The 26,850-nt window shown below is 45.4% G+C and overlaps 1 protein-coding gene and 1 long non-coding RNA gene across 2 annotated transcripts in view; one reads left to right on the top strand and one right to left on the bottom strand.

The window, feature by feature from the left end:
• Positions 1-265: 265 nt before the first annotated feature.
• On the bottom strand, positions 266-11,778 carry LOC114484332 (uncharacterized). The gene is made up of 3 exons (XR_003677078.1): positions 11,698-11,778; positions 10,770-10,836; positions 266-342 (listed from the first exon to the last, which is right to left on the bottom strand). It is a non-coding gene; the product is annotated as an uncharacterized lncRNA (long non-coding RNA).
• A 771-nt stretch (positions 11,779-12,549) lies between these two features.
• The window catches only part of LRRC1 (leucine rich repeat containing 1), a 135,300-nt gene continuing 120,999 nt past the window's right edge, over positions 12,550-26,850 (top strand). The window contains exon 1 of the mRNA XM_024122046.2: positions 12,550-12,773. Within this exon, the coding sequence (XP_023977814.1) occupies positions 12,615-12,773 (159 nt within the window). The 5' untranslated portion in view covers positions 12,550-12,614. The remainder of the gene's footprint in view (positions 12,774-26,850) is intronic.

The following is a 26,850-nucleotide window of genomic DNA, read 5'->3' as shown; positions in this document are numbered from 1 at the left end:
TTCCCTGTCATGGTTTGAATTAGTCATCTATGGCTGTGCTACAAACTGCTCCAAACTTTGCAGCCTAAAGCAATACACATCTATTATCTCCAGGTTTCTGTGGGTCAGGGATCTGGGCACAGCTTCCTGGGTTGGTTCTGGCTCAGCCTCCTGTTGAGATTGCAGTCAAGATGTCAGCTGACCTGCAGTCAACTCAAGGCTCAACTGGGGGAGAATCTGCTTCTGAGATCACTCACGTGGCTGCTGACGTGTTTCAAGAGATCTGCTTCCAAGCTTCTTTATGTAGGTGTCTCTGCAGGGCTGTCTCACGCCATGGCACTGGCTTCCCCCAGAGCAAGCCACCTAAGACAGAAGGGGACAGGACACCTAAGATGGAAGCCATGGTCTTTTTATAATTGAATCTCAGAGGTGACATCCCATGACTTTTGCTGCCTTTTTATTCCTTAGAAGCAAGTCAATAAATGCAGCCAACACTCAAGAGGAGGGAATCATACAAGAACCTCTATTGTATACAGAGATGTGGAGATCATTGGGGCCATATGAGAGTCTGCCTACAATGTGGTTTAGTCTTACAGAGCTGGCCTGTGGATTGTGATGTGTCCAGTTGTATTTCATCACTTTCATAGGAAAGTTAGTCCTGTCCTTCTGTAAGAGACTCACACCCTTTGGGAACAAAAACACTGCTAAGCAGCGTATTGGGCTGTATCAGAAGAGCTTCAACATACCCCACGAAATAATAACAATCATGACTTCTTTTGCATAGTGTTACAACTTATCACGCCATCGCTACTTTCAATTCCCACTCTAAGCCTAATTATATACATTTCCTCTGACCTGGTTTGTTTCTTAAGAACCATTTCCCTTTTGGCTGTCTCCCTGGTACATTTTCCACGTCCTCCTCTTTGGTCTACACACACACACACACACACACACACACACACACACACACACACACACACACACACACACACACACACTCTCCAGCTTCCTTCCTCAGGGAGCCCTAAAGATCAGGAAGGTAGTCATGGTGACATGTAAATACCACTCCCAGCCCACACTGGGAAGGCAACTTGTTTATTATTCCCAACTAAGCCACAGTGTGCTCCAGCCACCTCCCCAGGGTGAAGTGTTCTGCCTTTGGATGATCTCGGCTCTTCTTCCCTCTTTCTCCTGCTGGCTGCCCCTTAGCCATGGCACTGCCTAGATGCATTAGCCTCCCAAGAGGGAACCCTGTAGATCAAATCTGACAGTTGCATCCTTTCAGGTTTCAAAGACAGATTATGTAAATACTAAACTATGTATGATGTAACTAGACAAACATATCATAAATACTAAATTAGTATTATAAATATTAACATTTTATTGTATTTTATTGTACAAGTAGAAAAACCTATCTTTTATATAAATACGACTTGCTTGGAGATTAAGAGGGTCAATCCAACAATTTGACACTTTGTGTTCTTCTGTTTCTAATAATTACTGAGAGTCTATTTTATTAGGGACAGTATTTAATTATTGGGCTGTCTGTGACAGCCAATCACTCTATTAAACTTAACAATTTCTGTTTCTGAAGTATTCTTTCTCAGTAAAGTAGAGAGAAAGGAGGAGCCAGATGGACAAAGAAAAGAATGTAAGGGACTATGAACAGGCGAATATTCTGAGGCAAAGAGATTTGATGATGACAGTTACATTGGGAAGAGGAAAAGTGATAATGGAAAAATGGAGATGCACTGGCTGGGAGCCCTGAAAGAGAAATGTTTACAAAAATGAAAACGTGGAGGATCACTTCCTTATGATGGATTTTGTGCCATTTACTCTTGCTAAAAGGTATACTGAGCAGAACATTGTGCAGAAGGGGAATTACAGTCCTTTTAAAAGGAGTTGTCAGAGACCTTACGTATAATACTTTGTCATCCAGTCTGCTCTGGTTAGAGATGAGAAACAGGCACAGGAGAGATGAATCTTCTGATGTCCGGTGTTATTTTGTTGAAAAGCCAGGACTGAGACTCACTGAATTCCTAATTCAGTGGCTTTTATTAATAATTTTACTTTATGGTCTAGAAGAGAATTAGTTTAAGTTCTTCTTATAAATGTGAAGTTTGTTATTTTCTATGTCACTTAAGATGTTTAAAAATATGAAACAAGCCTACTGTAGCACAGGGAACTATATTCAATATCTTGTGATAAACCATAATGGAAAAGAATATGAAAAAGAATGTCTATATATGTATAACTGAATCACTTTGCTGTACAGCAGAAATTAACACATTGTAAGTCAACTATACTTCAATAAAATAAATTTTAAAAAATATGAAACAAGACTATCAAGTGAATTTTCCTTATACATGTATGTAGATTTTAGAAAGTTGTGCTTTTAATGTGAATTTTCCTCAATTCTTCTTACACAGCAGGTCTAAGAGAGATTCAAACTGTCTGGTGAATGTTCATGTTCTGATTGGCTCCGGACTTTCACAGAGTAACGTCTTCACTGTTAAGCACGGGTCTTGAATAATAATCATATTCAAGACTAATACAGTTATACTTAGCTTTGTGCATTAGATGTCTACTTACAAAATTGTATGAAACAATTTTTTTGGTAAGTAAAATTCAATTTCAATGCATTAAAATAATGATCCATTTAAATCCTGCAGTAAATCTTTTTTGGCAAAGCAACAAAATTGAGAGAAAGCATCTCCCCATTGAAATTTGCTATAAGATTAGGTATCTTCATGCTTGATTTTCTTATAGCAGATATACTTGTAGTGTTGTCTTCCTGCAAATTGATTCAGCTTATTCAAATGAGAGACTTATAATAATATTACTTACTGATATTTTCACACTAACATTTTAATTTTTTACCTCTTTTAAGGTACCAGTAGAATTAATAAAAAGAAATGCATTCGTTTACAAATTACTCAACATATTAAGAAAATAAAATTGTTTACAACAAGATAATCCTCTTTAGAAAGATTTCTTCCTTGTGTTTTGTGGGGGGAAATGGAAAAAAAAGATTTGTTAGTTGATCCACTAATGGAAAATACTAAGAATAAATTAGAATTGAGGAGGCCTCTAGATGGTTTCTGAAGTAAAGAAATATGATTGGATAAAATATAAATACTGTACTTTTAAATAAATAAGTAAATAAATAAATAAGACATATTTGATTAGTAATATGATTGGAAGATGAAAAATAAGCTACCTGGTATTCTTAAACAGTTAAAAATTTTTTTTTTTTTTTTTTGGTAAATGTCAGCCTGGAAGTTCACAGCTATCTTTCTTTTCTTTAAGAAAGCTTCATTAGAGTCCCAGTCTAAGACAGCAACATAGGAATCTCCTAAACTCACCTCCTTTTCTGGATACACTAAATCTATGGTTACACACAGAGCAATTTCCTCTAAAAGAAATCCAGAAACTAGTTGAGTGACGTCTGTACATTGGGCAAATAAGAAAATACCCGTATTGAAATGGGCCTTGGCACACCCTCAATTACTGGGAGCCACTAAGAACAAAGAAGGCAGCTGGGACAATCACAAAAGTTTCAGAGACAACAAATAGCTCAGGTCAGGCTGAGCAATGAGGTTCATCTCTCACACAAGACCACTCTGTCCAGACTGGGAGAGATGGCTGTTTTACCCAATGTGCAGAATTCAGCACAGAGAGTCAAAGAAAAAGAAGAAAAAGAAGAGTATGTTCCAAACAAAGATATGATAAAACTCCAGAAACAGACCTTAATGAAATGTAAGTGATTTACCTGATAAAGAATTCAAAATAATGGTCAGAAATGTGCTTACTGAAGTCAAGAAAGCAATGCATGAACAAAGTGAAAATTTCAACAAAGAGAGAATATAGCAAAGTACCAAAAAGAAAAAATAGAGCTGAAGAAAACAATAATCGAACTGAAACATTCAGTAGAGGAGTTCAATAGCAGACTAGATAAAGAAGAAAAAAATTAGAGAATTCAAAGAAAGGGCAGAGAAACTCATCCAATCAGAAGAGCAAAAAGAAAAAAAAAGAATGAAGACACCTTGAGGGACTTATGGGAAAACATCAAGTGGACCAATATTCATATTATAGGGGTCCAGGAAGAGAAGAGAGAGAGAGAGAAATGGTCAGAAAACTTATTTGAAGAAACAACAGCTGAAAACTTCCCTAACCTGGGGAAGGAAATAGACATTCACATTAACAAACTAAGGTATAAAAATCATATGATTATCTCAATAGATGCAGAAAAAGAATGTGACAAAATTCAACATTCATTTATAATAAAAGCTCTCAGAGAACTGGGTATATAGGGCACATAGCTCAACATAATAAAGTCAATATATTATAAACTCACAGCTAACATAATATTCAATGGTGAAAAGCTGATTTTCCCTAAGATCCAGAACAAGACCAGATGCCCACTGTTGTCACTTTTATTCAATAGAGTATTAGAAGATCTAGCCAGAGCAAGTAGGCAAGAAAAAAAATAAACGGCATCCAAATCAGAAAGAAAGATGTAAAACTATCTCTATTTGCAGATGACATGATATTATATAGATAGAAAACTCTAAAAACTCCACCAAAAACTGTTAGAACTAATAACAAATTTGGTACATTTTCAGGATACAAAATCAATAGACTAAAATCAGTTGTGTCTCTATTCATTGATAATGAACTATCAGAAAGAGAAATTAAGAAAGAAATCCCATTTACAATTGCCATCAGAAAGAATGAAATACCTAGGAACAAAGTAGTGAAAAATCTGTACACTGAAAAAACATTGATTAAAGAAACTGAATGAGACAAAAATAAATGGAAAGATATTTCATGTTCATGGATTCAAAAAATTATATTGTTAAAATGTCTATACTACCCAAAGCAATCTACAGAGTCAATGCAATCTATATCAAAATTCCAATGGAATTTTTCACAGAAATAGAGTAAACAATCTTAAAATGTGTATGTAACCACAGAAAACCCTGAAAAGTCAGAGCAATTTTGAGAAAGAAGAATGAGGCTGAAGGCATCAAGTGTCCTAATTTCAAACTATATTACAAAGCTATAGTTATTAAAACAGTATGGTGTTGGTATAAAAACAGACACATATATCAAAGGAACAGAATACAGAGCCCAGAAATAAATCCATGGATATTTGGTCAATTGATTTACTACAATGGAGCCTAGAATATAAAATGGGGAAACAATAGACTCTTCAGTAAATGGTGCTGGGAAAATTGGAGAGCGACATGGAAAAGAATGAAACTGGACCCCTTTCTTATACCATACACAAAAATCAAACAGAGAAAGATAAATACTACATAGTATCACTTACATGTGGAATCTGAAAAAAAGAGTCAAACTCATAGAAACAGAGAGTAGAAAGGTGGTTGCCAGGGGGCAGAGGGAAAAGAGTGAATTTGGTAAAAGGGCACAAACTTTCAGTTATAAGATGAATAATGTCTTATGAGCTAATGTAAAACATGGTGTCTATAGTTGATAACACTGTATTGTATAATTAAAATTTGCTAAGAAATTAGAACATAAATGCTCTTACCAAAAAAAAAGAAAAAGAAAGAAAAGAAAGAAAGAGCTAAGTGTGTAAGGTAATGGATGTGTTAATTAACTATATGAAGGAGTCCTTTCACAATGTATACAAATCACCATGATATACACTTTAAATATCTTACAATTTTGTATGTCCATTATACCTTAATACAACTAAAATTAAAAATAATCCTTATTGGGCTTCCCTGGTGGCGCAGTGGTTGAGAGTTCGCCTGCCGATGCAGGGGACACGGGTTTGTGCCCCGGTCTGGGAAGATCTCACATGCCGCGGAGCGGCTGGGCCCGTGAGCCATGGCCACTGAGCCCGTGCGTCCAGAGCCTGTGCTCCGCAATGGGAGAGGCCACAACAGTGAGAGGCCCACGTACCACACACACACAAAAATAATAATAATAATCCTTATCAGTAACCTCGCAACATTTTATTCTGACAGGGCTAAAAGGTGTTATTTCTCCAATCAAGTTTACATCAATGTTATGGATGGTGCAAAATTCACTGGAGAAACATGACCTTTTCTAGGTTTATTCTAGTGAACTGATCAACACACTTTTATTAGCAGTGGTATTTGAATTGTCTGAATGACCCTGGTTGTTAGAACACAGTTCTGCTCATTGATATCTTTTTCTCTTATTTTTTATGCAGTAGGTTTTGGCCTTCAGTGAAGACTTAGTGTCCATGATACTTTAATTTATATTGTAGGCACCATAACTATAAAATAAGAGTGATATGAGAAAAGGATAATCTTTATGCTCTTCTTAAATTCTTTGTGGATCAAGGTGGAAAACAAATGAAGCAATAAATGAAGGCTCTGTGCTTACCCAAATGACTAAAAAATACATTTTGATCAAGTGAGATGGTGTATGTTATGGCTCTTTAAACTAAAAAGCATTATACAAATGGAAATCATTGCCGCAACCCGAGGAAGCGTGCTCATGAGCCTCCTTTAGGCTTCGCCCCACGTGTTTCTGTTTACTGGAGAAGGAAGGTGTGAAACAGAGGCAGAGAAAAAGATGGATTCAGTGGTGGGTGCTACAGTCTGTATTGGGCTCCTCTGGTATAGTCTATTTCACGTTGAAAACTTTACAGTCTAACTTCTCCCAATCCAATAATTTACATATTGTTTACCCAAATGGAGTACTCACAGGATAGGCTTTCTTTTGGCTGGTAACTGAGATAAGAGTACTGACAGTGACTAATGCCTAATGTGTAGTTTTCTGGGGCACGGAAAGCTCTTTTGACTACATTAATCCACAGTTTTCTTGACAGCTTTTTGAGGGTGGCATTTTTCATCTCTTTTGCAGAAATAAAGAAAATGAATACTGGAGTTAATATGAATCACCCAAGATCTCATCCCTGGTTAGTGGCAGGTACAAAAATTCAATGCAAAATTATGAGTTTTTTCCACCAGCCTACATGACAGACAGTGTTTGCTCATCTCCATCAAGGCAAAATGTTGTTCAATATTTGTCTCATCATGAGCACATTTATCAGATTGAGAAAAACAGAAGAGCAGATAAACTCAAACTGCTCATCTGTAACTTCTCTGAATGGAGGAGCAGTTTAAGTCTTCGTAATGTGAAATTTTAGACTGTTTACATACTATTACAACCTGTAAAGCTGAATAAATAAATGATTCTGATTAATAAAAAGCAGGAAATAGTGGTTTTTTTTGTTTGTTGTTTTTTTTTTTGGTTTTTTGTTTTTTTTTTTTTTGGCGGTACGCGGGCCTGTCACTGTTGTGGCCTCTCCCGTTGCAGAGCACAGGCTCCGGATGCACAGGCTCAGTGGCCATGGCTCACTGGCCTAGCCGCTCCGTGGCATGTGGGATCTTCCCAGACCGGAGCACGAACCCGTGTCCCCTGCATCGGCAGGCGGACTCTCAACTACTGCGTCACCAGGGAAGCCCGGGAATAGTGTTTTATCTTTAGTAATGACTGAGTGGGAAGGTTACCAGACCAACCTTTCCACAGATAACAATTATAATGTTGGACAAAATATTAAGAAAAAACTATCTGAAGATCCTGGAGAGTGACCAAAAGCAAGCAGAAACTGAAGGGGAGTCTACACTGGAAAGAGGAAATAACACTAGGTGAGGTTCTGTTTTCATGGTTTTAACAAGCGTAGCCACTATTCTTTAATGCACAGGATGGGTAATATTTCTTGTATAAATGAAAACAACTAATGTTTAGAGCAGTCTGACAGGGCTGGGGTGACCACAGCAGTTGGGAAGTGAGAGGGGGAAACCTCAGAAAGGACTGAGTGACAGTGGATGCTCCAAATTCTGCATAAACTCTGCCCATATCTCTGGCTGACCTTTAATTATGCATGTGTAGTTCAGTTTTCAAGCATCTCAGTTAAGCATAAAATAACTCAACACAAAATTTCAGCTGCCATCCAGCAGAGAAGATAAAATGCTATAGACTGAATATGTGTCCCCCTAAGTTTATATTTTGAAATGTAATCCCCAATGTGATGGTATTTGGAGGCAGAGACTTTGGATGGTGATTAGATCATGAGGGTGGCACCCTCATGAACAGGATTAGTGCCCTTATAGTAGAGACCCCAAAGAGCTCCCCTGTTTCCTTGTACTGTGTGAGGACACAGTGAAAAGACCATCATTTGTGAACCAGGAAGCAGGTCCTCACCCGACATCATATCTACTGGTGCCTTGATCTTGGACTTCCCAGCCTCCAGAACTCAGTAAATTGATCAGTGACTGGCACATAGAGGCCACTCAATAAATAAATAACACAACATGACTTGGCCCTGGATGTAATTTACAACTGCCCGTTGGGTACATTTACCTGTATACTATTTGTTAACTTTTAAAATTAATTTCATTGATGTATACATTTTAGACAATAAAAGGTTCCCATTTTAAGCACACAGTTTGATGAGTTTAATAAATGTACACACCCACGTAACAACCACAATCAAGATGTAGAATATTTCCATCATCCCAAAAAGTTCTCTCATGCCTTTTGCCATCAATCTTTCTATCCACATCTCTTCCTCAATCCCTGGCTGCAGGTACCCAGTGATCTAGGTTGTACCACTTACACTAGTTTGCATTTTCTAGAATTTATATGTATATAAAAGGAATCATACAGTATATACTCTTTTGTGTCTGGCTTTTTTTGCTAAGCATGCTGTTTTTGAAATTCATCCACATTGTTACAAGAATTAGTAACATTAGAAAAGTAGTAGAAAAGGAACAAACTTCTTTTTACTGTTGTTATTCCATTGTTTCAGTGTAGTATTCATTTATCTGTTGATGACTATTTGGATGGTTTCCAGTTTTTGGCTACCTTTAACAAAATTGCTATCAACATTTGTAAACAAGGTTTTGTATGGAAATACCCAGGGGTAGAATGGCTGGATCATTAAGGCAGGTATATGCTTATACAAAAACTTAAAAATTGTTTTCCAAAAGTGGTTTTATCATTTTACACCCCCCACCAGCAAAGCCTGAGTTCCAGTTGCTCCATATCACTAACATTTGAGACTGTCAATCTTTTTCTTTTTAGTCATTTTAGTGGATGAGGGTGGTGTCTCCCTTTAAAATTCACATGCTCAAACCTCTGAATCCCCATTTCACCCCATCTTACCAGCTATCACTTTGGACTTTCACTTTAAAAGAAATTAATGACAACCATCATAGTCAAAAAATTAATAATAGTACAACAACAACACCATTAATGGAGAATTTATCGTTCTTAACCTTAGAGTATAAGCTTCATGAGGGCAAAACCTATCTGCAGCACCATGTGTGGAGCATGGTAAGTACATTTACTAGTTATCTGTTGCTGTGTAACAAATTACACCAAATCTTAGCAGCTTGAAATAAACATTTGTTTCACACAGTTTCTGAGAGTTCGGAATCCAGGAGCAGCTTAGTTGAGTGGTCCTGGTTCCTGGTCTATCACGAGGTTGCGCTTAGGGGATTGGCTGGTTCTACAGTCATTTGAAGGCGTGACTGAGACTGGAGGGTTGGCTTCCAAGATTACTCACTCACATAGCTATGGGCAAGACTGTCGTGTGGGTCTCTCTATTGGGTTGCTCAACACGGCAGCTGGTTTCTCCAAAGTGAGTGACCCCCAAAACAAAGATAGACGTTGATTACACAGACAAACCAGTACATAGTGAATATTTATTGATTGAACAGATGTGTGCCTGACACTATGCTAAGCGTTTTACTATCACCATCTTATTTAATCCTGATAACAACCCGTGGACCATTGTCCTCATTTGTGCTGATAAAACTGAGGCTTATAAAAGTGAAGCAACCTGTTCAACAAAGCTATTAGGTGGCAGAGCCAGAGTTGAAAGTCAGACCTCTCTAGCCCCAATGGATGTGAAAAATGGTTCACACTGAAAATGAATTGCATTATTCCAAAAAAATTAGATTTCTATGGTCGTTTAAATTTTGTTTGAGTCCAAATCATACACATAAGGGGAAAGAAACTAGAAATTATATCAATAGAGAAACCCTCAAACTCTTCAGGAGGATAAAGAATTGCTTCCCTAATTCTCCACTTGGCAAAGTGTTTTCATTTTTTCTCTCTTACCAGACTAATGTTTCAGATTCTTGGCAGATCTTTGGAAACGAGGAAAGTCAAGAATTCTGCCACTGACTTTCCAAAGAGCCAAGACAAGCCGGTCATTCAGTGTACATATGGAACTATGGTAGTTGCAGGGGTCTACAGAGCAAGTGAGACAGTACCTGATGTCCAAAAGGTCACAGTCTTTTGGGGATTAAGGTGATACAAAAATAAGCTAACACAGGGAAGTATAAGTGCCATGGAGAGGCATACAGGGAATGCTTCTTGAGGTTTGAATTTTTATAAAGATCAGCCACATTTTAAAGACACATTTGGTGTTTATTATAATAATCTAGTGTGATAATCTCTGGAAGTCAATAGAAGATTAAGATGGGGGGCCAGGCCTTCTTTATTATTATTATTATTATTTTGTGCGGTACGCGGGCCTCTCACTGCCGTGGCCTTTCCTGTCGTGGAGCACAGGTTCCGGACGCGCATGCCCAGCGGCCACGGCTCACGGGCCCAGCTGCTCCGCGGCACGCGGGATCCTCCCGGACCGGGGCACGAACCCGCGTCCCCTGCATCGGCAGGGGGACTCTCAACCACTGCGCCACCGGGGAAGCCCTATTTTTATTATTATTTTTAAGCAGTTGGAAAACTTACAAGGCCAGTGACTTGCTTACCGTTCCAGACCCAGGCTCTCAGGCAGGAACCACAGTCTCCCACTAAATGTGGCACAAAGTTTGTTTTCTGGAATGCAAGAATGAAGGAAGAGTGACTAAGGTTCAAAGTCCGGGTAACCTCCCTTGAGAATGTAGGAATCAAGCCAGGACAAACAGACAAGGTGGAGTGGGTAGGGCAGTGGAGTTTAGGGATTGATTTGAATTAGAGTTAAGGTGATAATGCCAGGGTAGAAACAGACAAGGCAATGGTACTTGGACCCGTCCTCACTGACTGGGAAGTGAAAAGCTGTCCTAGTAGAGTTGAAATGATGAAATGTTCCTCTCCTGACTCACCCCAGGAAAACTGTCTGGTGCACGGTTGGAACTGAGACCACATATGCCTTGCAAAAACTAGTTTCGGACCCAGATTTGCTTTGGCCACGGAGCACACTCAGCTTTGTCTTCTGCAGAAATGCGGATTCCGTGGCTCCAGATTTTAGCAGTTTGGGGGCAGTAGTGGGGGTGGAAGAGCCTGGGTGGTGTCTACGCAGAGGTCACAGGCCCAGTTCACTTGAAGCAGAAGGTGTGAGGACTAGGGGGGTGGCCAGGTGGGGAGTCAGAGTAGAACCCAAAAAAACAATCCATAAATGTGATTGGTTTTCACCTGGTCAGCAACCCTTTGCGAAGGAGCCAGTTTGGTTATTCGGAGATAGGAAGAGAGTCAGTTCAGGGTTCTGGTCCTAGTCCCTTGATACGAATCAGGGGCAAGGGAATGGTCATTATCACCCAGTAGTAAGCCTCCTGGGTCCTCCCCAGCTACTCCTTGGGCTGCAGTCTACTGTTTGCAAGAGACTAGGTGTTGGTGCAGAAACGCAGGAGCCGGATGGAGGATGCTCAGCTGGCAGCCCCCACGCGACCTGCCCCGCCTCTCCCGCTCGTCCCTTCTCACCTGTCCAGGCTAGTCGCCAGGGACCAACATCTGGCCAGGCTGGAACGGGCTCAGAAACAAATCTTTGCCAGCTCGTTTTTCTATCTGGACTTCTGATGGGGTGCATCCACATCTGTGAGAATCTCGCAGACTCTCTGACGCCTATGTTGGTGGTTTGCGGAGAGGGATCTCCTATTACTGTGTACAGAGACGATGATTACTGAGGATGCTACACAGCCTGCAGGCGGTGCCCGAGGACCAGGGGCAGGGCAGGGGCCGGGGTGCCGTGCGGGGCCGGGGGCGGCCCGCTCACTTCGGGGGGTGTTGGAGCAGCGCGCACTTAAGTGGCCAAGAAAGTCGCAGTCAGGGCGGCGGAGACACCTCAAAACCACAGGGAACCTTGGGGCTCCGGCCGCCCACGGCGCGCAAGGTACGCTTCGGGGCGGTCCCGCCTGACCCCGGAAGGGAAAGTGGTTTTGGGGAAGGGGAGCGAGGAGAGCGAGTTAAGTAAAAGTAAAAACCAAAGTTATTCTGCTCCCCCCGGGCTGCCTCGTCCCTGCCTCCTCTTTGCCCCGGGCTCCTTCAGAGGGGCTCCCTCCGATGCCGCGACACTCCCTGGGTCCCAGCCTGAGTTGGGGGACCGCGAGCGTCTGACCGCTGCTACCCCGACCCTCCGGATTCAGGTCGCCGCGAAAACCCGGAGCGGAGCATCCCTCGGGCGGGAGCCGCCCTGGGCGCGAGCCCACTGGCGCGCATGCTCAGTCGCGCGGCGGCGGCGAGTAGGAAGCTCAGCGCGGCGGTGGTGGCGGCGGCGGCGGCGGCGCGGCCGGAGGGTGGGAGGGGCGCAGCGGCGGGCGGGCGGGGGCGCGGGCCGCCGGGCGGGCGGAGCGGGCGGGGAGCCTGGGTCTCCGCGGCTCGGGACCCGGCGGCGGGCGGCGATGTTCCACTGCATCCCCCTGTGGCGGTGCAACCGTCATGTGGAGACCATCGACAAGCGCCACTGCTCGCTGGTCTACGTCCCCGAGGAGATCTACCGCTACGCCCGCAGCCTGGAGGAGCTGCTGCTGGACGCCAACCAGCTCCGCGAGCTGCCGGAGGTGAGTGACCAGCCTCACCTGCGCGCCGCCCTGGGGGAGCGCGGCCGGGCCCCGCTAGCCTCGCCCCCTCCTCTTCCCCCCACCCCGTCCCCTCCTCTCCCCTCCCCTCTCGCCCCCTCTTCCACCTCGGGACCCGGCAGGAAGGTCCCGCGGAAACCACGTCTACGTTCATTCACCTGCTTCTTCCTCCCACACTCCTCCCCTTCCCCTCCCCCTCCCCCTCCCGAAAAGTTCCTTTTCTTTCTATACAAAGCGACTTGCTGTTTTCTGAGTAGTCGCTGTAGCTTGTGCAGTTGGGAAAACGTTCTGTGCCGATAAGTAGTTTATATCTAGGTACTAGCGCCCGGCACTTGTGACCGGGAAGGTGAGGAGCCAGGTGGCCGGGGCCGTTCCCGGCTGGAAGGACCGAACGCGGCATCCGGCTCCCGGGGCGGTCTCCTTGTCTCGCATTCCCCGATCGCTGGCCGGGGCGCCTTTTTCCTTCGGCCTGGACTGGGCCGGGAGGAGGTGGGCAGCGCGCAAGCGAGCCGCGCTATCTCGGCATCTTCCGAAGAATGTGCTCCGGGCCTTATCGCGGGTGGGCCGTGTCGGGAAGAGCCGTAGCTGCCCGGGCTCCGGGACCGGCCGTGGGGGGCGGGGCAGGAGGGGGGCTGCGCCCGCGGAGCTGTGGGCAAGTGCCTCGGTGCCCTGCCTGCGTGGACCTGTTGCGTGGAAGGAGCCGCGGTGAACGTCAGCAGAGGTTCTGCCGGGTGGGCCAGCCTTGCAGCCGCCGCTACCAGAGCGGCCAGGTTCAGCCTGCTGACTTCTGCCCTTGCAGTGATGAGTTACCTCTTCCGAGTTGTTTATGTAAATTAATCACCCTGCCGCGGCCAGACTTGTCAAGCGACACATGCTGATTGTGCTTTAATGGAGGGTCGGGGACTGCGAACTTTTACCCTTCGAGCTTGCCCGGGGAACTTAGCTTGAGCAAGCCTGAAGGAGGAAGGTAGCCCAAATCCAGGTCTGTGCAGGAAGTCGGGGCAGTTAATCCGAAGGTGTGCAGGAAGTAGGGAGGCTGCTGGCAGGCGAGAGAGGACCTGAAGGCCCGAGCGTTGGAACTCAGATGTCTTGCAGGACCCTTTGTTAACACAAAGCCAAGACATGGTCACAGAAACACTCACCAGTCAAATGTTCTGGCATGTTAGAATGACCCGATTTGTCCTCCAGCCCGATAGAGTGTTTTAAACAGCAGAACTGTGTTTTTCTCAACATTTCAAGTGTTGTTATTCTTCTTGGATTAACTTTCCTTGGTCTGCGTAGAATTGATTGGACGGTTTGCTGTGTGCGATGGGGGGCGGGTGGTGATTATCCTCACTAGGATCTTTGCAAAGCCCCCCAGGCGTTATTTAGCTTAGAAGCAGAAAAGCCATCCAGTTCTCTCCGGACTTTATTATTTTGCGGGCATTTTCAAACACATGGTTTTATCTGGCCTTTAGCTTCCTTAAATTTGACTTAAAAGTCATGAGCTCACTTACTGCCTTAAGTTGTAATAAGTTTTAGGCATTGCTACTGCCAGGAATATAGAATACTGTTTGTAATTTAATACTTTTCAAGGGCTTCAGAATAAAGTTATTAAAGCTTGAGTGAAGAGCTGTTGGACTAGAAATGTTTCAGTGCTCTTTGTGGTGTTTTTGTTTGTTTGTTTTCTTTTGTAGAGCTGGAAGATTTCCTGTGACTGGATTGGCTTTTCACTCCCTTCTGCAAAGTTTGTGGGTTTTTCTGTAATGTTGGGGGATTCAGCTTGGTGTGGGAAATTATGGGGTTTGGATGTGTCAGGTATTTCTACTGATTCTAAATGGAAACTTCTCAGAAGCTCAAAATACAGTCTGATAGCTCTCAGTAAATATGGTAATAAACAAGCTTTTCAAAGGCTAGAAGTGGTCTTGCATATGGGTAATTGCTCTTACAGCTTTTAAAGTAGTTTCATAGTTTTCAAGTTGTGTAAAATGTTTCTCCCTGACTTTTTGTGTGCCTGGGTGTGTACAAGCCAGACTCCAGCAACCGCCCTCAAAACACGGATGTTTCATTCACAGTCTTTGCTTGGGCATCCGTTGTCTCCCGCCTGAGGTCTGCATAACTCATTACCGCTGCAGTCCTGGCCCCCTCCCCCAGCCCCTGTCTTCTTACCTGCCACGTCACCAGTGGGCCTCTTCTGCGGACAAACCTCCAAGGTCCTCGTGGTGGTGGCCATACCTGCGTTATGTTCTCGTCTCTGCGATTCATTTGCAGCCAAAGGGGAAGCCTGCATCCCCCAACCCCAATAGCAAAAGTACACATGCTCCCCAGCCTTCAGCACTGAGAAAAGCATCTCCTCTTCCTGAAAGTTTGCAGCCTCTGATTTGCTCCAACCCCCTTGTTTTCCAAATTGAGACTCAGGATTGAAATGACTTTCAGGGCTGTCCAGCTGGTGTGATGCAGTCGCTATGGCCAGCACCCCCCCTAACCCCGCCCCCCCAGCTCTCTCCTTTCATGCCTCTGAGTACACATGCTCCCCAGCCTTCAGCACTGAGAAAAGCATCTCCTCTTCCTGAAAGTTTGCAGCCTCTGATTTGCTCCAACCCCCTTGTTTTCCAAATTGAGACTCAGGATTGAAGTGACTTTCAGGGCTGTCCAGCTGGTGTGATGCAGTCGCTATGGCCAGCACCCCCCCCTAACCCCGCCCCCCCAGCTCTCTCCTTTCATGCATCTGCCAACTGAGCAGGAATCTGGACTATTGGGCTTCTCACCTCCATCAGAACCTCAGTTATTTAGCCCCTCCTGGTTTACTCCTGTCATGAAAGCTTGGCCTCAGTAGAGCCTTTATTGACCCTCCAGGATTTGCTAGTTGTGGGGGATACAGAGATTAAAGGAGGTTTAATCAGCAGCTTTGTGGGGAGACAGTGACTTTAGTACAGGTATGGTGGGTGTGGTTGGAGCGGGCACTGCAGTTATCAGATGAGGTGGTTACTGACCTAATCTGCTGACCTTTTGCTGAACCCACATCACTGGTCCTCAGCAGTGGCCCCACCCTGTGAGCCTCTCATGGCTGCAGGGGACTTAGAGCCCTCACCTTTGGCCTCACCACCCCTTCCCATCCTCCAGCTGGTCCCCTCCCCCAGCCCCATCCTTTGGGGTGTGTGTTAACAGAGACACCTCGAGATGCCCCCTTGGGAGCACAAGCTCGGTGTCCAGTGGGTCCTGCTGAGTAAACCCCTGTTTATCTGTTGAATGAAGGCTGCTGAGTCTGACGCAGATCTTTCTCCACTGCTGCTTTCTTGTCCCCTGAAGCTCATCACTGCTCCAGCATCTGTCCTTCTCTAATGGAGTCAGAGAATATCCAGGTCTTCAGAAGTGAAGGTCATCCACGTGGTGTGGTTGTTTTGTCTTCCTCTCCTGCCTTCCTCTCTGTGTTCCTGATGACATCAGTTTTCCCCTCAATCTGTGCACGATGCTCAGATACCTTCAAACGTGTTTACTGTGGTCTCTCTAGACCATTGCAGGGTCTGGTCTACTAGGCAGCAGACACTTGGAGTGAATGCTCTCAAGCCTCTCTAGGTTAGGAAGTTGAGTTTCATCCTGTCACCTCCTCTTAGAGTTCAGTCAGTCCTTCCGTGATTGCCAGATGACATTATCTCAGATACCTGCCCCTGCCCTTCCTTCTTTCTCGTATCCTGCTTTATTTTTTTCCCTAGCCCTTGGAACATTCATCACCCCCTGATTCCAGACTGTGTCCTTACTTGCTCGTTCTTTGTCTCCTCAGCCAGAACTTAAGCTCCATGCCAGCAGGGGGGTTTTTGTTTGTGGCTGAACCTAGGACAGTATCTGGGACACAGTGGGCATGCCTGTTGCCTGGATGAGTCCTTACGTGCTGTCACGGGGAGACAGCCCTGCTTCTTCGCCATCGTGATTGCCTGTCCCACACCTGACTTGTACTGTGCACTGGTCTATTGGAATTAGTAAAGACACAGATGTTCAGAATCCAGTGGTCCTGTCCTGCCTATCTTTGTTCTCCGTCTCTTCTATGCTGGACGCTTTTTTATTTTGGCTGTGCGTGAGGCTTGTGGGATCTTAGTTCCTCAACCAGGGTTTGAACCTGGGCCCCCGGCAGTGAAAGCACCAAATCCTAACCTCTGGACTACAAGGGAATTCCCTTGTGCTGGACACTTTTGACCGCCTTGTCTTTTTGAAATAATCTTCATGCCTTGTAAACATAATTCCTGTGTAACGAGACTTCAGCCTCTTCGCCTGTGATCTGTTGAGAGGATATCCATCCCCACTTGGAATAAGTCCCTTTTGTCTTAAACCCACCGTGTTTCAGTTTAGGTCTGGCCCCTTGCACTGGCTTCTCTCCCCAGCAGTTCCATTTCTGGAGGCCGGGCCAGCCGTTCTTCCTGGCTCACAGGTTCAGGGACTTACCTTCTTGTCTCCATCCATCCTGTCACTAGGTCCTGTCATTTCTTCCTTGAGGATGCCACCTTCCCTCTGCATCTCTCTCTCCCCCAGCTGGTCTCCCCTGGATCCCTGCTGTGCGTGGCTGGCCGTCCTCTGTAGAGGCTCTCAGGGCTGCTCTGGAAGGAGCAGGGGGCACGGCTGCTGGAATCAGTTCAGGAGCTGCTCCATCACTTTCATTCTTTCTTCAAGCCTCGGGTTCCTCACGTGTCACAGTAGCATCTACTTTATAGGGTGGTTCTTGGGATTGAAGAGAGAATGCACGTAGAACACTTACAGTTAGGTCTGCGATGTCTAAGATCTTTCTGGATACTATGGCAAGACGCTTTTTATTAGGAAACAATGTTTTTTTTCCCCATATAACAGATTTATAATATTTATACAGTTACTCAATTCTTTCACCAAAATATAATATTTTCTTGATTTTTGAGGAAACAATGTGGGTTTTTTTTTTTTTTTGCGGTACGCGGGCCTCTTACTGTTGTGGCCTCTCCCGTTGCGTAGCACAGGCTCCGGACGCGCAGGCTCAGCAGCCATGGCTCACGGGCCCAGCCGCTCCGCGGCATGTGGGATCTTCCCGGACCGGGGCACGAACCCGCGTCCCCTGCATCGGCAGGTGGACTTTCAGCCACTCTGCCACCAGGGAAGCCCAGAAACAATGTGTTTTAAACTAGAGTTTAAGGACATTTTCCTGGGAATTTGCAAGTTATTTTTTAAAACCAGAAGTCAATTTTTAATATTCTTTTAAATAATAATTAAAAAAATCATAGATTCTGTAACATCCAGATGACCTTCCAAATGAGGCGTGTCATAAAGATTTCCTGCCAGTGTTAGATTGTGTACCCCTTTGATTGTCTGTAGCGAAGGGGAAAGGACAGAGGTGGACTTATCACCGAAATTGTGTTTTGGGGTCAGATGAGGGCTGGAAGTTCATGAGCAAAGGTTTCACGACAGTCCGTTAGAGAAGAGCGGTGGCTGGCTGGCTGAGGGGGTCCCAGCCCCGCGGGGGCAGAGCCACACAGATTTGCCAGGAACTCGCTGCAGGTAGTCTTGTACTTAACACACTGTGAGCACGGAACAAAATTGCATCATTGTCATACGTCATCTTCAGTGAAAGCTGAGCTCTCTTTTATTGCTTTTTATCCAATTTTTACATTGTCTCACCTTACAGTTTTATAAGGGCTAAAGCATATGAAGCTTTATATTTGGACAGACTTAAGTAGCATTATAATGAAAATAATTTAGGGCAAAGCCCAGGAGGAAGGGTGTCCAAGAGAGCACTTGCCCCTTAGAGCCGTGACCTGCACATTTCTCAAGTTAGGGAAACTAACTTAAGTTCTGCTTTCTCAGAGAGCCTGCTGCTGTTACACAGTTTAGCTCTTGGTTGTTTTCCTGTTCTGTTCTGTGTTAGTCCAGTGCCCCTCCCTCATCTCCTGCTCCCCCCCCCCCCGCCCCCGCTTTACAGGTGAGGAAACTGAGGCCTGGGGAAGATGTCATTTGCCCCAGGTTGGTGGACGTTGGAGTGTCTTTGATTAACTTTGAGTATCTGCTACTTATTAATAATATTCTACTAGACGCCACTTTCTGAGATTTTATTGAGCTCCAAACATTGCATTAAGTTCTCTCTAGAAATTATTTCCCTTAAATGGAATCACCACTCACTTTAGCCCTTATATTTCCAGTTTTGCCCATGTAGGCACCGAGACTTACTTAGGGAGTTGTTTCGGAGGCTCGTGTAAGGAACTTGGCCAAGGTCAGCTGTGGAGCCAGGGCGTGCCTCCAGCTCTGTGTCACTTGCCCCTGAGGATGGGGCCTGGCCCTGTGGCAGCTCTGAGGCATCTCCCTCTTTGGGGAGCTGAGGGAAGACTTCAGAGGGGGTGACATTCACGTTAGAAGGAACAAAAAACCTGTCGTGGTCGCCAAAGCCCGTCCTTCTCAGGTGGCTCGAGTGAGGCTGCCCAAGTGGTTGCGGAACTGGAGAGGGGCCAGGCGGGGTCTGGACGGTGTGTCAGAAGAGGCGCCGCCCAGGTGGACATCTCTTCTGGGAAGGTGGTCCTGGGAGGAGTGGAGGATGCTGTCAGGAGCCGCTGTGGTGGTCTGGGTGGGAGGAAACCATCCAGCACCTGTGGGGTGGGCAAGGTGGGATGGATCATGTCATCAAGGATGTTCAGGTGGGGGGGTTTCCTGCCCTCTGGTCCAGCACCGTTTTTTCCCCCTGCCGTGTTGTGCTGACCGCCTGAGGCCCTTCATCAGGGCTCGGGAGACACTAAGCACAAAGCATTTACCTCCTTGTTGTGGACACATTTTCCTCGATTGTGGGGCGTGTCGGCATTGAATTTGTAAATTGCTGCCAAGCTGTGTTTGTAGGCATTGGCTTAGGGGAGAGATGGACAGCCAGAGGTGCTGGGGGTGGGAAGAGTTGGGTTTTTTTTTTGGTTTCAGTTGAATTGGGTCATCAAGTTGATAAAATTGCAGCCATAGTAACACTGGAGATCCTGTGGGTTCTTTTTTCCCAAGTAACATGAGTATGTGCTATGTGTGTACCGGACCACGGACCTCAGTTTCCTCTGTCCTCTGCTGATGCTTTAAAACACTGATGCTTGGAGCCTTTTGATTTCCAGAGTCACTTGAAGTCAACTCCTTGCTGAAATGTTGCAAAAAAAAATTGCTCAATTCTTTGAGAAAAAGTAAAACTATTCACTTAATAAACCTTTCCTAGAGTTGAGAAAGTTGAGTCATGCTGGTAACAGCAAAATGAACCCATTTCCCCAGCCCCCCTCCCCTCTTCCCAGGGGCTTCCAGAGAGAAGGGGCCACTTCGGCCCCTCCTCACAGCTTCTGGAGCGTTATCCTCTCTGCCAAAAATTGCAGCTTCTGTAACTCTGATACTTGGGTACTTGGGATTTCCTTAAAAAGGACCCTTTACACAGGCTTGAAATTTGGGGGGTAAAGCATAGCTGATATTTACACAAGAGGGTCAGAAATAGCAGTGTAAACATTTCTCAGCAGTGATGACAAAAATCCCAACTGTGGTCTCGCCGAGCCATGAACGGAGGCGTTGGGCTCTTCTGGGTGTGGATCCAGTGAGGCTGCAGGCTTCTCTCTTTGCTCACAGAAGTCTAAAGGAAGTTTGCCTATTTTAGGATTTTCCCCGGAACACGGGGCTAGATGTTTGTCCTCCACTTCATGGGATAGTTATGAGGGGCGGTGAGATCATGGGCCAGATCTTAGTAAATGCACAGGAGAAACTGCTGGATGTCCATTTACTTTCTCTTGGGTATTATTTAGTGGACAGGGATGGTAATTTACTACTGCATGTGGTATTTTAGAAGATCTAATCTAGTGTGTGTGTGTGTGTGTATGTGCCTGTAGTGTAAAATACTTTGAATTTCTAGAAGTAAGATGGAATACTAATTTTTTTTTTTTTTTTTTTTTTTACTTATCACTGTTTGGAAGAATTTCCTTATCTAGGCTGTAACTTCTAGATTCCAGAGAATTTGACTCAGTTGGGGGACATTTGGCATTTCTGCTTCCGAGAACCACAAGGCATGGATTTGTCATGTGGTGGGTGGAAGGTGTTACACCTAATTGCAGTGTGTTCCAGACTGATTCCTGGATAGCCTGGCCTCCCATCCTGACCGCTCTGGTCACCTTTCTTTCCACAATCCACACCCACTTCTGGGGGAAAGATAATCAGAGGGACTATCAGCTGACTTGTGGTGGACGTGGGGAGCTTGAGTCAGATGAGCCGCTGTGAAGCCCGGAAAGGAGCTGCCAAACCTCTGAGGAGGTGACCTGGGCTCTGACTGCCTGACCTGATGTGGAAGATGCTGTGACCTGGGCTCTGACTGCCTGACCTGATGTGGAAGATGCTGAGGCCTCTGAGGCTCATGCTTTTAGTGCAGCCTGCCTGAATTTGACTATGATGTGGCCTTTTTTTGTCTTGTTATTATGTGTTGGATGCATAGAAGAATTCAAAGCATAAAAAATGTGACATTTTCCTTGATTCCCTCCAAGTGATACCAGACATGAACAATTTTAGAACGTATCCTTATAGACTTTTCCTCTTCACCATACCACCATATATTTATCATTGTTAAAAGGAAAAGAGGACTCCTATATAAATTACTTCTATATAAGTTACTATATAAATTGCTCCACCACTTGCTGGTTTGTACTTAACTCCGTGTCCTGGATGTCTTCTGTGTCAGTATGTATAGATGTATGTTAACGTCAGTGCTGGTGCTGTTGGTTCCCTTATATAGGATATGCCATGATTTATTTATTTCACCATTCTCCTGTTGCTGGACATCTAAATTGTTCCAAATTTTTGCAGCGATGAACTACACTAGATTGAATGTTCTTGTTCATATTACTTTGTACACACATGCAAACGTTTCTTTGCATGGGTTCAAGGCACATAATCACAGGATGAAAGGGTACGTACTTTACAAATTTCAGTAGATGTTGCTAGCTTGTCAAAGATGATTATTTTTTAAATCCGAGTTGGATGGAGGCCTAGTGATAGGAGACATCTACCCACCTTACAGCTAAAGAAGTGCAAGACGAGTGAGGTAAAGTGATGGATCAGAGCAAAATGAACATGTGGGCGGTCCTCTCCCACTCCTGGCTCCAGGTCCTGTGCTCTTTCTGGGGGCTGGAGAAATAGGTGGGGAGACGGGTTCTGTCATCTCTGCCCCCTCTCTCCTCGACTGGGGCTGTTTCCCAGAGACCTGGGAAGACCCTTGGATGGGCTTCCGTCAATCCGATATTCGTTCCGGGTCTTTGGAAGACTGACATCTAATGCTTGCGTTCAGGTGGCTTATGCTGTTTAGTCGGGCAGAGAGGTTGGCGTCACGGAATTCCTAACGTGGGTTGATTTGGTTTCTGAAGCAGGAGGGCAGGGCAGCGTGCAGGGTGTGGGGGGCCGGTCAGCCCCTCCCTCCGTCCCTTCTACTGATGTGTTGCTTCTGGCCTGGATCTCTTGCTTGTCAGGAAAGTGTGTAGCGTGGTTGGGACAAGTAACTCAGCCTCACTGGGCCTCAGTTTGCTCATTTGTAAAAAGGTACTAATAGACCCCACCTCATGCGTGTGGAGAGTAAATGGGTTACTGTGTGTGCTGGGAACAGTGTCTGTTACATAGACAGCACCCAATCAAATCTGGTTGTTGTCATCATTCTTGGCTGTTTTGTGAGAGAGGCCTCAAACTCCTTCGTCCCGTCTTCTTCAAATCCTATCTCAATTCTTGGCGGGAGAGATCTTTCTAAAACACAGATGTGATGGGTGACTTCCTGCTGCAGTGGCTCCTCGCCTGCAGGATACAGCCTGGCTCTTCTACCTTATCTCCCATCTCTTCCCTGCTTGACCCTTGCGTTTCAGCAGCACTTAGCTGCCCTTGGTTACCAGTCTTTTCATGCCTCAGAGTCTTCATTTTCGTGCTCGTCTCCTGGGAGTTCCTCTTTGTTGGCTTCTTTGTCTGCCTCCCTGCTGGTCATCCCGTGGGACACAGCTCAGGCGATCACGTTCCTCTGGGAACACTTCCCTTCCCTCTTCTCTGGTTTCTGGGGACACCTGCGTCCTTACTGTTACCTCTTTGAAATGATCTCTGTCCCCCATCGAAGCCACAACGCACCTTTTCTTCTTTGCTTTCCTGCTGCATCACAGAGCAGACATATTCGAGCAGCATTCTTGGGGACGTTTTCAGCCCTTTTGGCAAGTGGATTTAGAAATGGGTTGGGGGCAGACTGTAAGTCGAGCTTACCGATTACTCCATGAAGAGCCGGGCTCTCTGCCATCCTTGCTCGTATGGATGGCGTCATGCTGGTGGCACTGGTCTTGCAGTTGGATAGCCCTGGGCTTGTGTCCGTGCTCTGACTGACACTAGCACTGACCTTGGGCAATTCACATAATCTCTCGAGTCTCAGTTTCCTTATTTGTCTTGAAGAGGTGGTGTTAGTGATGTTCAAGGTCTCTTTGAGTTCTGACCTCCCTGGATGCTAATTTTATGACATTTTATAACTCGATGCCACGGCGCTAACCTGAGGGGAGTGGTCCCCACTTGTGCACGTGACCCGTGAGGTTGCTCAGTGAGGTTTAGTAGAACCACAAGTCCAGGCTTAATCATTATAATCAAGGATTCGATAATAAGGAGAAGCGGTTCCAAACGCTTACCCTCCTGTGGTCAGTTGTTGATTCCCAGAACCAATTAAGGGAAAAAGATCAGCAGATTTTCTTTGGTTAAAACACACACACACAGACACACACACACACACACGCACCCCAACAACCTTTGAACACTGAATTTTTTTCCCGTGTCAGTTGCATTCTCCCAGCTTTTAGAAGTGAGGTAAAATAGGCAGCTTGGCTGGGGCTTTTTGTCTCCTTTTAAAATGAACTCAAGCAGAGTTCAGAGGCGGTTGTTTGAAAGTTCACTCTGGGTTGATCTGAGCACCCGAGAGACTGTATTTTGGGAAATCTAGTTTGGGGACTGATGATTAAGGAATATCTATGGGTTAAAATCAGACTGAGGTGGCTTTTCGAGGAGTATATTAGGATCAAAAGCTACAGCCTTCTACTCTTCTGCTGAAATTTGCTTTCCTGACTAGATGTTGGTGTCAGGCTTCGCAGGCAGTGTGATTCAGGAGTGGGGGTTTGGGGGGTCGATCTCTGCTGGGTCCTGGCAGACCCTCCCTCCCCCTTCCCCTGTGCACCCTGCATCTTTATTGAGTGCCAGCTGTGCTACAGGCATCCTTCTGTCTGGCAAGGTGGGTATCTTGCCTTGTCCTAATGGAGCTTCCGTTCCAGGTAAGGGAGACCTCTGGTAAATGGATAAGCAAATAAGAATTTCAGATAGTGATCAGAGCTATAAAGCAAACCAAATGGGGAAATGTGGTTGAGAGCCATGGAGAGGTTTCTGTTTACTCCAAGAATACGTCTCCCAGGAGGTGACCCTTGCCCTGATGCGGTGAGGCAGCTGTGTGAACAGTGCAGAGCTCCTTGCAAAGGCTCGGGATGAGTTTGGGGTGTTTGTGGGTAGAACGAAGGTCAGTGTGGCTGGTATGACAGGGTGGGGGGTGGAAACTCAGGGTGAAGATGTTGGTGGGGTTAATGTATGTCGGAGCTCAGAGACCCCGGTGAGGAGTTTGGATTTTTTTTTTCACCAATTGAAAGTATGGCAGATCGTAAGCCTATAGATATCTGATTTGTGTTTTAGAAAGTTCACTCTGCTGGCAGGTGAGAGTTTAGTCTCGAGGGAGGAAGGGTTCACAGAGCAGAGAGACCTGGAGAACTGATGGGGACTTGGACCGGGGTGGTAGCAGTGAGTGATGAGATTTACCTTGGGGGAAGAGTCAACAGAACCTGCTGATGTATTGGATATACGTTTTTGGGTTTATCAACTGGGGTGCTGGCAGAGCCTTTGTGGGGTTTGGGAGGACCAGGAAAGGGAGTATAGTGGCATAGGACCTGGTAATTCCTTGAGTTGGGGTGTGGTGAAGTGTTTATGAAACCCAGAACTTAGGGGTGGAAGCCTGGGTATCGATAATTATAATAAAGACAGCAGACATTTTTTGAGCAGTGTGCCCCGAGCTGTGCTTTGCCTAAACACTTCCCATGATGAACTCATTCAATCCTCACAACAAACATAAATAGCTTAATTATCCTCTTGAGGACACCAGGACACGCAGAGATGACTTAACTTGCTAAAGTCACACAGCTAGTACGGGCAGAGCTGGGGGTCACACTGGGGCTGTCTGGTTCAAGATCCAGTATTCCTAACCACTGGACCGTCTTTCCTCAAGGTCACATGCACAGAGACCACGTCTTTGGCACCAAAAGCCACCTGATGGGCCAGGAGTTGCGACCGCTCTGGGAAAGGGGAGAGAGACACCTGTGCCCCCTGGGTTATTTTTGCATTGTTAAGAAAAAGAGCACTGAGCTGCAATATTTTAAAAATTAGGTCACCAAATATTAATGTGCTTATTCACGCATAATCTTTCAAAGAAGATTAGTGGCGCCCATTTTGGGGGGCTGGATTTTTTTTACCTTCAGGAGAGAAAATGAGTGCTGGTTTTATCCTAGGAGTGTCTCCATTATAATTCTGCTGCCAATGATTCAGCTATTATACTATTGATCTCTGTTCTCAAAGCATGATATCAAGTGATTAGGTCATGAGGCAGTTACGAGTCTTGACTGTAAAGGTCAGACTCATAAAGAGGTTCTAATGTACTTTCTGGAAGTATACACATTCCAATACTGCTACACACGGACGCTAATAAGATTAGGTTAATAGAAGCTATGCGTCTTATAGGAGATGCACCTTATCTAAGTAGCATGTGACAGTAATTCATCTACCTTGATTTGCAATAACTTGGTTCTAAAATGGCAAGAGGCGGTAGAGGAAAGTGTCACGTTCTCTCTGATAATGGTGGTGTTGACTGAAGTTACACAGAGGCCAAGAGAAAGCAAGCCCTACCCCCACTCTTCAACCTCACCCATGCCCACCCCTCTTTAGAACTTACTGTTCGAAAACAAAAATCTGTCTCAAGATGTCTTTGTCAGGCAAATAGAGCAGGGGGTAATTGCTTGTGAGGTGTAGTTCCTGTAGGCTTTAAAAATTTCTATATTCTAAAATGTTTGATTTCGACATTCGGGTTTAGGTCCAAAGTAAGTCAGGTAACTTCTATGATTTCAGCTCACTGATCATTTCCCCTCATAGAGGGTTTCAGCCTTGAAGAAACAGGAGCGACTTTGGAATATTCTTGTCTGCGAGTAACAAACATCTCAACCTAAGATGCCTTAAGTGACAGAGGCACTTAGGGCCCTCACGTGTCAGGAGGCCCGAAGGAAAGTTAGGGTTGGTTTAGCAGGTCGGCAGTGCCGGGCACTGAGGGGACTCCTGAGTGACCTGCAGCTCCTCGTATGGTGGCACCTGGGGATGGGCATATGCAGAGTCACGGGTGGACCCTGGACTCTTTTTCTGGCCTCTAGTGGGAGGCAGGGAGGCAGGGAAGGTGAGGAGTGGGGATGGGTGTGGCTGCAGTGCTCCTGAAAGGAGGAGGGGCAGAGACAGTGCCGTCTGCTGGCTCTTGGAGGTGCCCTTCTTTTGTGACATCTCTCTAGTTTAACCCTGTGTCTTCTGCCAGAAACACAGGGACCGTCTGCTCGGGAAAAGTCTGGCAGGATTGATTTCTGTTCCAAGGTATTCTTAAGAAAAAGAAAAGCTTGGACATGGCGATGTTTCCCCTAGTTTTCCTTCTCACTATGTGTGAGAGAAAATTTGTGAGAGAAGAAAAAATAAGTCAAGAAGATTTTATAAAGATTAAATTACCAGATATACTTATTTTCTAAGTTGTTAAATTCTAACATGCTAAGTACTTTTTAGTACTTTCTGACTGTGGTCTTTAATGGTTAAATTTCTGTGACTCAGTGGTCTCGTGTCTTCCAGACCTCTGTGCCTGTCGGTTGCTGTGCGCTCCGCTTAGAAGCCTCTTCACCAGGGCAGATGCTGCCTCCTCTGAGAAGCCCTCCCAGCTCTGCAGCCATACCCATGACCCCATGTCCCCGCAACCACCCCCCCCCCCCCCCCCCCCCCCCCCCCCGCCCCCCCCCCC

The sequence above is a fragment of the Physeter macrocephalus genome, chromosome 18 (genome assembly GCF_002837175.3).
Source record: "Physeter macrocephalus isolate SW-GA chromosome 18, ASM283717v5, whole genome shotgun sequence".
Taxonomy (NCBI): Eukaryota; Metazoa; Chordata; class Mammalia; order Artiodactyla; family Physeteridae; genus Physeter; species Physeter macrocephalus.
The sequence above is the reverse complement of the archived record's forward strand: the minus strand, read 5'-3'. Positions and strand labels throughout refer to the sequence as shown.